General features: G+C 39.8%; 1 protein-coding gene across 2 annotated transcripts in view; it reads left to right on the top strand.

The window, feature by feature from the left end:
• Positions 1-12420, top strand: part of MYO7A (myosin VIIA) — a 69966-nt gene that overhangs the window by 42048 nt on the left and 15498 nt on the right. For both annotated transcript variants that reach the window (XM_072401657.1, XM_072401648.1), the window contains exons 28-38: positions 132-251; positions 779-952; positions 1410-1637; positions 4280-4450; positions 4636-4753; positions 5073-5199; positions 5454-5623; positions 6913-7103; positions 7613-7737; positions 9199-9356; positions 11256-11409. In XM_072401657.1, the coding sequence (XP_072257758.1) occupies positions 132-251; positions 779-952; positions 1410-1637; positions 4280-4450; positions 4636-4753; positions 5073-5199; positions 5454-5623; positions 6913-7103; positions 7613-7737; positions 9199-9356; positions 11256-11409 (1736 nt within the window). The remainder of the gene's footprint in view (positions 1-131; positions 252-778; positions 953-1409; positions 1638-4279; positions 4451-4635; positions 4754-5072; positions 5200-5453; positions 5624-6912; positions 7104-7612; positions 7738-9198; positions 9357-11255; positions 11410-12420) is intronic.

Below are 12420 nucleotides of genomic sequence, written 5' to 3'. Positions count from 1 at the left end.
TCAGAGACTGCAGACATAGTACAGGAGACGCTCAGAGACTGCAGACATAGTACAGGAGATGGTCCAATATTGTAAAATATCTATACTATATCCCTACAAAATGAATTTTAATGTCTTCCTGTGTTTTGTAGTACTTGAGGAATTTTATTAGCGGTGGCCCCCCAGGATATGCACCGTACTGTGAGGAACGACTGCGGAGGACATTTGCTAATGGCACCAGAACACAACCACCTAGCTGGCTGGAACTTCAGGTAAGTCACCAAAATCATTACAGAGTTCTCTGTATATTACCAGTAGGATCTATTCCTATATCCCCCCAGCCACCAATCAACCCATCCAGGAAAATGATTGCTCCAATCTGGTTAGTGGCAATTGTCACTGGAAATAATTAATAGTGATCCCTTAAATAGCCAATAAGAACAAATGAGCACTGTGAAGGCATTGCTGTCTATTCTATGGAGAGAGGGGAGTATTAATATGTAATAGCGTTCATTAGTTTTCACTCAACTGCAATCCCATCAGCTCCTATTCAAGTGAATGGGAGAGGATGGAAACTATTCTTTGCATGGGACAATATTTATTTGTTTCATATTGTGACATCTGTGCACAATAGATGGTAGAACAAATCATCGTTTTATTAGGAATTGGAAGGAGAAGTGAAGAGAGATTTGACCATCTATCGGCAAATTTCAGACAGATTAACAGGGGAATCATTTATAAAAAAAATCCAAATTTTCCATTATTTGAACTAATGAGTTATAATTCCTTTCTTCCCCAGGCTACAAAATCCAAGAAGCCCATCATGCTGCCAGTGACGTTCATGGATGGGACAACCAAAACTCTTCTCACTGATTCAGCCACCACGGCGAAGGAGCTCTGCAACGCCCTGGCTGAAAAAATCAGCCTGAAGGACCGCTTTGGATTTTCATTGTATATAGCTTTATTTGACAAGGTATGGGACCAGTTACTTTCCATGACCTGTATATAAATGTTCCTCAGCAATGCCCTGTTGTGAGGATATTTTAATTAATGACATCCCTTAAACACGTACCACCTAAAAACCAACAAGAATAATTATTGATCATTTATTACTATATCTAAAAGATTGTTAAATTTTGCAAATCTTTCTCTATCCACTATAACCTCTAGATGGCAGTGTGGCCCTGTTTAATACTGTACTTGTCTAATACAATTATACTATAGAGTATACTCCACCAAATTAAATGTGTCCTTAAAAAACTGTAAAATTGATTAAGGTATGCTGGAGACTCATTGAACCATTCTGGCTATAGATTATTTTTCAGATTCTTGCAACTTGGGTCAAGTTTATATTTTTCTACTGTTATGGTATGGTTAGCTATTTTTGAATGCCAGTATCCTTATAATATGCCATCTGCTGTGTCAACTAGGTGTCCTCGTTGGGCAGCGGGAACGATCATGTGATGGATGCCGTGTCTCAATGTGAGCAATACGCCAAGGAGCAGGGGGCACAGGAGCGGAATGCCCCATGGAGACTTTTTTTCAGGAAAGAAATATTTAACCCCTGGCACAATCCTACTGAGGACAATGTAGCCACCAATCTTATCTATCAGCAGATTGTCAGAGGGGTAAAGTTCGGAGAGTACAGATGTGACAAGGTGGGTTTGACCTTGTTCAGGTTCCACACCCAGTATTTTGTTTACATTTGTATATATTTATTTTAATTGTGTTGAAGAATAAACCAAAAATATATTTTATTTCCTTTCCTTGGTATGAAAGCTCATATGCAATAAGAATTTTTCATTTTTACTTTTTTCAGCCAGCAGGTGGAGCTGTAGGCTCCTTTTTCACATGTTTACTTGGATAACCTTTCAAAGAGATTCTCACCTCACCAGCAAATGTAGCTGACTTTTTAAAATCAATATTAATACATGTTAGGCATAATTTTCTTGATTTCATTTAGCTATTTAGCTTTCTAAATACAATAATTCCTAAGTTATTGGGAGTCTAATGTGTCTGTGAATTTCAGATCCAATGAAATGTTGCCCTACCCCTTGCTCTGTTATGCCAGCAAAGCATTCGGTTCTAGTGATGTCAGGAGCACATGATAAAAAAATTATAGCTACCTGTTGTACTTCCCACAAAGCTCTGCAGGGAGCCACAACCTCCCGTTTTTATTAGGGGTTCAAGAACCCAGAAGCCCATCTAGATCCAAGGAGAACACACAGATAAAAGTTTGGCCTGATCACCCCACCTATACAAGCTAGCTGGGCATCACATTCCAACGTCTAGAGGAACCCTGTCCACTATATGGTTTGATGTCCAAAGTCATGGCTTAACCTTACCATTCAGTTGGCCACCCATTGGGGTATCATTGCCTTTAGTTTGCTTCTTTTTACTTTAATGGCCTCTGCTTTTCTACAAGACTTTGGAATGTGTTTGTGGGAATTTGTGCCCATTCAGCCGATACATTTTCAAGGTCAGGAACCAATGTTGGATGGGAAGTTTGGGCTTTTCAATTCATTCCAAAGGGAGCAGAGTTCAGGTTAGGGATCTTCGGAGATTACTAATTCGCTCAGATCAAACTCATCAAACTAGGTCTTTAGGAAAGGGAAAAGGATCATAATTTTGTTGGACCAAATATGTAATTCATTAAATGATTGCCACAAGGTTAAAATTGTCTACATGTCTCGTATCATTACCAGTTCCCTAATCTAGAAACTTCTGATCTCAATCATTGATGACCCCATGCATTTGGTCATATAGTGGACATCTAGATCAGAGTTTCTCAACCAAGGTTCCTCCAGAGTTTGCTGGGGGTTCCTTGAGCAATGAGCAGTTTATGCCTCTCAGGTCAGACTAAGTGACACCAATGTTTTTTTTTTGGGCTATCTGCAAGGGTGACATTCTTCTCAATGGCCAGCTATGTAAGAGGTACCCCCTTGAGGGTGTAACGGCCTCTACTTTTCTACAAGACTTTGGAATGTATCTGTGAGAATTTGTGCCCATTCAGCCAATACATACTTTTCAAAGTCAGGAACTGATGTTGAATGGAGAAGACCTGTCTTCATTCCAAAGGGAGCAAAGTTTAGGCCAGGGATCTATGGAGACTACTAATTTGTCCACATTAAACCATGTTGGGATTTAGTCACAATTACGCTAAACTAGAGAATGGCATTCATTAAATGATTACCACAAGGTTAAAATTGTCTAAATGTCTTCTAGCATTACTGGTACCCTAATCTGGAAAGTTGCTGATCTCAATTATTTGGAGTGGTGACCCTATGTGTTTGGGCATATAGTGCAGAGGTCTCCAACCCCTGGTCCGCGGCCCACTGGTGTCCATCTGACAGGTGGGCCGCGGCTCTGGCCGGTGCACCTACCAGGGGGGTCAGGAGAAGGACCGTGCTTGGGGGGGGTCACACCAGCAAGAGCCATGGACCACATCTCCCGGAGACATCAGAGGCTCAGGGTGGTGGGTGATGTTTTTGGCCACTCTTTGAGGGTATAATGGCCTCTACTTTGCTACTTTTATAAAGGCTTCTACTTTTCTACAAGACTTTGGAATGAGTCTGTAAAAATGTGTGCTCATTCTGCCAATACATCATTTTTAAAGGAACTGATGTTGGATGGGAAGACCTGACTTCATTCCAAAGGGAATTCAGGCCAGGGATCTCTGGAGACTACTAACTCGTCCACATCAAACCATGTCTGTACAAAGGTGGATTTGGTCACATTTAGGCTAACCCAGAGAATGGTATTCATTAAATGATTGCCACATTGTTAAAACCGTCTTAATGTCTCGTAGCATTACCAGTACCCTAATCTAGAAACTTCTGATCTCAATCATTTGGAGTGGTGACCCCATGCCATATAGTGGACATCTAGATCAGGTTTCTGAACCAGGGTTCCTCCAGAGGTTGCTGGAGGTTCCTTGAACAATAAGCAGTTTATACCTCTCAGGTCAGTTTAGGTGATACCAATGACTTTTTTAGGCTATCTGTAAGGGAGACATTCTTCCCAATGGCCAGCAATGTAATTCATCCTTCTTATATTTACTGTGAGCCGTGGATATTATAATTATAGAAGTGGTTCCCTGAAGACCTGAAAGTTATTCCAAGGGGTCCCCCCATGTTAAATAGGTTGAGAAACACTGATCTAAAATGACCTAATGTTTAGGTAATCCAGGACCAGGAACAGTTTTTTAATAATTCAAATTTAGGCTCCTCTTTTATGACCCTTTATTCTTTTCCTTTATTCTCTTGACCTGAAAATGGAAACCTCACACTTTTCATTGCAGGAAGAAGATCTGGCAGAGCTCGCCTCCCAGCAATACTTTGTGGACTACGGCTCGGAACTGGTCATGGAGAGATTGCTAAACCTCATCCCTTCCTATATCCCAGATCGAGAGATCACACCATCGAAAAACGTGGAGAAATGGGCTCAGTTCATCATCGCCGCACACAAAAAGGTATCAATAACACCGCATTATGGGCTATACCAGGAGTTGTGTAACCATTTGAGCCAATTTTTTCATATGTACATAGCTTTCTGTGATCGTTTAAAGAAAGTCTCAATAAATGCTAAACTAGAAATATCAAGGAACTTTAATATAATGAATTTTATGACCAGTCCATGTTTGTTTTATCATTGTAGGGTATATATGCACAGAGGAGGTCTGATGCCCAAAAGGTAAAAGAGAACGTGGTGGATTTTGCCCGATTTAAGTGGCCTTTGCTGTTCTCTAGATTCTATGAGGCCTTCAAGTTCTCAGGTAACCTGTGTGTGAATTTACTGTGAGCATATCTCTAGATAATCTTTTTTGTTTTTTGTGTTGTGTTTTGAGGGTCACAAAGTAAACAAAACCTATCATGGAAGAACTTGGGTGATCTATTAAACCTGGTATGGATTTCCTAAAAAACACTTGGCTAATGTTTTCAATCCTGGACCAGGTTCATTTAATGTTTGCTGGATCACCCAGGTCCCCCTATGATAGTCTATCTTCTCCAGACGTAGAGAGCTTTAATAAATCAGGCCCATCACGTATAATAAAAAAACTGTAATTACAATAATCTCTATTTCTGTATGCACAGGACCGAGTCTGCCAAAGAATGACGTGATTGTGGCCGTTAACTGGACGGGGGTCTACTTTGTGGATGAGCAGGAGCAAGTTCTTCTGGAACTTTCATTCCCTGAGATCACCGCTGTATCCAGCAGCAGGTATGTAGTCCGGTGACAAATGTGAATAGACATCTCAGACAATTGTTTGGGAATAATTGGACATAAAATACCATAAAATACCCTAAGATAATGTGGGCACTGAATGTTGTCCTGCATTGAGCACTATCTACAAATATCTACTCATTTATATTTGTATTAGCAATTCGTAGCATTTATTAAACAGCATTCTTACACTATTTTTACTAATGTCATTATCTTTTCTCTTTTCCATTGTCTTCTGCTGGCCATGGCAGAGGGAGTAAATTGCAGGGTCAGAGTTTTACCCTGGCTACCATTAAAGGCGATGAGTACACATTCACCTCCAACAATGCAGAGGACATCAGAGACCTGGTTGTGATTTTCCTGGAGGGACTGAAAAAAAGATCCAAATTTGTGGTGGCTTTACAGGACAATCTGAATCCAGGTGTGGCTGGGTTGTTAATATTTCATTACATATAAAGTGGAAAAAATGCTTTTTCAAAGCTAGAACTCAGGAAAGCATCTTTGTCACAAACCAAATGTGATCAAAGCTGGAAAATCAAGTAACTGTTTTGCAGTTTTCAGGAACTCCAGGTAAACAGCGCAATAAATTGAGCAGAATTCAGTGAAAGTGAGGAATTACCATGGTATAAGAAATATATAAAAGTGTTGAGATTGTGCTTTTGCTTTGAGTTTACACTAAGCTAAACACTAGCAATGCACTTTCAATGCTCACACACCTAGCTGTATATATAAGGCGTTGTTTCTCACCCTGGGTTCCTCCAGAGGTTGCTGGGGGTTCCTTGAGTAATCTGTGCTTCTCAAGTCAGTGTAAGTGACACCAATTATCTATTTGGCTATCTGTAAGGGTGACATTCTTCCCACTGACCAGCAATGTAAGAAACATTCTTCCCACTCACCACCATGCTACTATACTGTGAGCTGTGGATCTACTAAATATATTAGGGGTTCCCTAAATACCTGGAAGTTATTTCAAGGGTTCCCCCTTGTTAAAAAAAGTGGTTTAAGAGATGTAAGGCACTGCTGCAACTGATTTCTACTATTACCAGCTGTGAAAGGAGATTTGATATAATTACTGAGATGCTCTCTGTTTTCTTTGCTGAAAAGGAAGCTGTACCCAAAGATCTGCAATGCAAGAAGCTCCCTGCTTCTGTTTTGCCAATATTGCAGATCTCTGCTTTCTCGCTTGCTGATTCTTGAATATTCCTCCATTGGTCATCAGGTGGTCAAGAAAAAGCAGAGCCCCACTTCCACTATGGTGGTTGCTTTTACAAAAAGAAACAATACAAAAGAAAGCATGGTAAATCAATAATAGAAAAAGTCCACAATCAATACTAGTGACTAGCCTTTTGTCTTCTTATTGCCTTTTTTAAAGCAAAGCTTCCACAGTACATGTCCTCTTTGGATCAGAGCCATCATGCAAAATGGGAAAATATTAACCATACATTGTTTGTAAAGGTTCCTATTTATTCAGGTTATTGCATATCTAGTAGCACATTCAACTGGACTTGTTCATGGTTTTGATGAAGAACTGATGAAGTGGCTTGAAAAGCTTTGAAAAGTCTTTAATGTTACTCGTACAAGAACATATGCAGTTGAATGTGACTAAGAACAACTAGCTATCACCAAACTTTTTTTCACATTAATTATATATACATTAAACTTGGTAAAGCTTTTCATTATTTAATCTAACGCATTGATGTGTCCATGCAGCTGGTGAGGATTCTGGGTTCCTTGGCTTTCAGAAAGGGGATTTGATCATCCTGGACCAGGATACGGGAGAAACTGTCATGAATGCAGGTTGGGCCCATGGCTACAATGAACGGAGCAAACAGAAAGGAGATTTTCCAACCGAGAGTGTGTATGTGATACCGACTGTCACTAAGCCTCCCTCGGAAATTGTGGTACGTCCCTTCTAGGCCACTGGATTTGTCTTCCAAATTGAGCAGTCTTACGGTTTTAGTTGTACAGTACATTGGAAGTGAGAAGAAAAGTGTTAACAGTTTTTGCACATTAGGTGCATCACGTGAAAAGCATTGGGTCCTGGTGCATTCTATGGAAACAATCTGCCTGGCTTCAATTATAATGGCTGCCCCAGTGATTGGAGCATTCATACTTTTATGGCCAAATCACCTTTTCCAATGGATGGATGGACAATGGTTCACCTCGGACAATAGTATAAAATGTCCAACTATCTTGCACCTCTGATACCTATGCAACGAGCTGTAGTCATCAATTCCAATTCCCCTGGCTGAGCTTTTTAAATCTCCATTCTTCCTATAGAGGAGATCCCTATTGATGCATAATGAAGGACATGGGAGGGTTGCTGATAGGGGGTTATGTAATAGATAACTGCACTGACAGTATAGCGATCTATGAATAATCCTACGTTTCTCTATCTGATTCCACTAAGGTATTAATTACAATGACTCCAGATGAGAAGCATGACGTTGTACGGACTGTGCAAATGACCATGCATGAGCAAGAGGAGAAGGTTAAGCCGTACACGCTGGAGGAATTCTCATATGACTACTTCAGGTTTGGATATTAGTATTTCACTATAAATATATAATCTTGTGTTCCCAAGAGGCCAGAAAAAGTACTGTTATTGATCTAAGAATTTTTTATTATTAAAAGAATATTGAACACTTAGTTTAAATCAACTAAATACATTCCAGGTGCATCAACCTTTTTATTAAAAATGACTATCACTTTATTTTCATTAAAAAAAATCTTTCCCTGGCCTTTAGCTGCAGAATGGGACCTGTGCTCCATTTGTGCAAGCAGTGGTCCAATTTCAAAAGTCCAATACAACACTCTTCTTCTAAATAAGACCTATAGCTTTGCAATCTCAAATACACTGATTGGTGTGCTGTGATTTCGACTTTGGGTGTGTCAGACCTCTACAAAGAGACCACTGCTTACGGATAGAGAAAGCAAGGGTTCTTTCCTGCAGCCAGCTGGCAGGGGAATAGATTTTCCTTGTTTCCTCTGCACAGGCTGAGCTAAACATTAATATTTGTGGCCCTGTCAAAAGTTTGAGAGGGTTTGCACACTATTCCTGGACAATGGAGCAGTCCCCTGTGTATGGCCCTGCTTTGTCTGTTCCCCTTAACAGAAACCTTAAACAAGAGAAATATTAGAGCTGCTATTAGATTTGCTGTTGCTGGTCTTAGTACTTTATCCTTGACCCAGAACATGCGTACCGCCAGTGCAGTATAAAGCAAGCCAAAACTCCAAAGCTGCATATTCGTTCCATTTCAATAACTCTGAAGGAATTAGGGGCTCATTAGCAAATATGCACTGCAGGATTGTGTGCGCCAACATGCACTTTCCTGCAGCCGCATTTCACCTGCTGTGTGATCCCGTGCCATTCATTCCTCATGTCCTCGCACCACAGATCAATGCTCTATTGCTCGCATTGTGTTGAGTTGCATTGCAGTGTGTTCCCAAAAATAGTTCAGCTCCAAATTTTAGACTGCCATGGAGCTTTGGGTAGTCAATTGCCCAATTGTTCTATTTAACATTTGCAAAGGGGTTGGGGGGCATTAGAGCCTCTGTTGGGCTGACATTACTGTCTTGCTGTCCCAGTGCCAACAGCTCTCCTTACTTATTTTTTTTCTGACTGTCACAGTGATATGAAGTGAACTTTCCCAGCAACAAAACGTAACAGAAATATTCAAAACTCATCTGTGTTATTGGCATACAGGTGAGGTTCCGGGGTGCAGGCATTCTGAGCAGGCCAGCTGCAATGGATGCAAATGAAAGCAGTAGAAAGGGCAGATGTCTTAAAAGCCCTGTGGGTATTGGGGTATTAGGAGGCGGAAAAAGTTTTTAGTATGTTGGGTGACTTGGTGACTCTGAAGGTGTCCAACGCCATGGCCTTGTTAGAAGTCTGGTCCTGGCTGGGTAAGATATGCATGGAAGAGGAAATGTCACGTAGATGTATTTTAAACCTTGAAACTCTCTGCACATTTATAAACTTTCTCCAAATTTTAGGCCGCCTCCAAAACACACACTGAGCCGCGTCATGATCACTAAAAACCGAGGGAAGGACAAGCTGTGGTGTTACACCAGAGAGCCCATCAAACAAGCCCTTCTAAGGAAAGTTCTGATGAGCGATGAGCTGTCCCAGGAGGCCTGCATGGCATTCATTGATATCCTTTCGTGGAATTATAGTCACTTGTTTTATTAGTTTGGAGTCACCATTATCATCTACAGCTATTATAATAAATAAAATATGCATTAAGGTCACAGTCCACTTAGATCTAAGTTATGGTTGTGCGCGGTCATTTATATCACCCATTGATTTTTTTATATCCTAATATTTAGAGATAACTCTTCCAAGGTCTTGGTATTTATATATTTATTTTTCAAGGTGGTTAAATTTTCAGAAATATTTGGCTTATTTTGGCCAAGTTGCAAACTTACATTGCCAACTTTGCAAAAATATTACATTGGAATTGTCTTCAACAGTGTCCCAAATGAACTTGACAGGAAAGTCGTATTTCTGTCAAAGTTAGTTGGGAAATTGTAAAGCCACCAGTTTAATTTTTGGATTTATTGCAATGCCTCTGAGCAAAGAATTATCACCTAAATTGCTGTGGGAAGGGGGAGAGTCAGGTGGACCAGTGGGAACATGACCCTGGTTATTTTTTTATATTAAAATACATTTAAATACAGAACCAAGTAAGTGGTAAAAAGCTGTTGTAGACTAAAACATTGTGATGGTAAAATCTGATCAAAATAATCACTTCTGGCCTTAAAAAGTGTTTTGTTTGTTTAAAGTGGGGCTATAGTTAATGGTACCACAACTCATTTATACCTAAACTATATTTTGTTTTCCATAAATGTTCTTTTGTACCTTCATTCAAAACACGAATTAAAATATACATTTTTTATATCAAATGAAAAACATTATCACTTTGATATTTGTGTATTGTGATGTTTTACAGTCATCAAAACACTAACGACACGTTTTGCAGGTATTTTAGCTTCATCAAAAGAACTCATAATGAGCTGTTTCCTGTGTATGGGAAAGTCAATCTTTTCTTTCTATAGTAAGGCTATGTAGACACAGCTGATGATTCTAGGCCGATACAAGCTGTCGGGCTCGTCTTGACTAAGAATCTGGCATGTACACAGAGGTCGTCCGACGTTCATGGATTCGGCCTTGTGAATCCACGAACAACAGAAAATGAGTAACTGCAACAGAAGTGAAAGGAGGAGAGTACAGCGGAGTGCTGCTTATTCTTCCCCTCCCCCTCCTCTCTCCATAGAACAGAATGGCGTTGTACATATATATTCATTATTGTTTCAGACATTTATCACCTTAAACAATAGTAAAAGATTGTTTCCAATGACAAAAATCGAGCGTTTGTACGCAGCCTTGGTATGTCAATGTCATGTGTTATAACGAGTCTAATGAGTCACTACAATTGTTTCTAGCTACGATTAAATTGACCATTAAGAGTTTTTCTGATGAAGCTGAAATATCTGTGAATTGTGTAACAAACATATTATTATTATTATTATTATTGTTATTATTATTAATGTTATTACACAACAGATTGGTGTTTTGATGATTGTAAAACATCCCAATGCACTGATGTACTGATGCACTGATATTGTTTTTAATCTGATTTCAAATAAATTATATTTTTAGGAATGTTTAATAATTTGAGGATATGTAAAAGTCCCAATAACTTTTTTCAATTTATATAAAACAAAATATGGTTTAAAAAGTTTTCTTACCTACTTTACTGTTTTGATCCCAAGGCCCCCTGACATTGTCCCCCACCCAGTAAATATGGTGACAAGTCTGTGTTTAAGGTCGCTGTGGCTTTAAAATGCATTTTCCCAACTATAATTTACCTTTTATTTATGGAAAGATGGAGTTTGAAATGACTAGGATTTCTATGTCCTGAGAAGCCACAGATGGAGGGATTGCTATCATCAAAATATCAGAACACACAGGGAATACGATTTCTAATGTCTTAGCACAGGCTTTGTGAGATGTTTCTATTTCTGCACATTCCTTGACTTGCACCGTGCACCTATGTTAAAGTATATGGGAGACTACCCGTCCAAGCGAATGCGATCCGTCAACGAACTGACAGATCAGATCTTTGAAGGTGCCTTAAAAGCAGAACCTCTGAAAGATGAGATCTACTGTCAGATCCTAAAACAGCTCACTGAAAATCACATCAAGTAAGTTACCAAATCCAGGGACAATGTACTTTCCAGAGGTGAAATTTTAGTCCTAGTTAAAAGGCATCTGTGATAAAAAAATACTGCCACTGCTGGCCATTTTTTTCTGAATCTTTGTAGCTTTGCTATCATGAAGAACAGGTAAGGACATAGGGAAACCCTTGAAACAACTTTCTGGTCATTGGGACCCCCTTCTATAATTACTATATCCACAGCTCACAGTATATTAGCATACTGGTCAGTGGGAAGAATTCCTCCTACATTGCTGTCCATTGGGAAGAATGCCACCATTACAGATCATTGGTGTCACTTAGTCTAACCTGAGATGCACAAACCGATTATTGCTCATGGAACCCCCAGCAACCTGGAACTCTGGTTGAGAAACAGAGTGAAGTAGAACCTTGGGTTCCAGTACTTCTTGGAATAAGTATGTACAACCATGCTTTTAACATATACTTGTCCCAAGATAGTGGCTCAGAAACCAATGAAACCAGAAGGTCAGCATGGCTTTTTTGTCTATCATTAGGAGGTTGGGTATATCTCACATATAGTGCTCAGCTTATTTAACTTTAGGTTGCCCATCTAAGAGGGTCTTCATCCTCATCAGATCCTTGGAAAGGTAATTTTATAACCAGAATAAAAATTCCAGATCTTCTGCATTATTGCTAAAGGTTCCTTATGCAGAACTGTAATGTCCAATTATTAAATTTGGATCTATTTCTCCAAGTCTTATCTGGTCTAGTTATGAGCGAAAATGCCTCTGACATTCTCGCGAAAATTTCCTCAAACTTCCAATGGGTCCGTGAAATGTCAGCAAACCGATTTTGCGGACCCATCGGAAGATCGGAGAAATCATTACAGGAGGAGTACCGCAGCTGCATTCATGAATGCAGTTGTGGGAATCCTACTGTACGCAATCTCTTATTTAACCTCTAGTGCCTGGGGATCTTGCTCAGGAGGATTCCCACGGCTGCATTCATGAATACGGCCGCCGTACTCCTCCTGTTAGTG

This window comes from Pyxicephalus adspersus, chromosome 1, assembly GCF_032062135.1.
Source record: "Pyxicephalus adspersus chromosome 1, UCB_Pads_2.0, whole genome shotgun sequence".
Classification (NCBI taxonomy): domain Eukaryota; kingdom Metazoa; phylum Chordata; class Amphibia; order Anura; family Pyxicephalidae; genus Pyxicephalus; species Pyxicephalus adspersus.
Note: the sequence above shows the minus strand (reverse complement) of the source record. Positions and strands in the feature narration are given on the sequence as shown.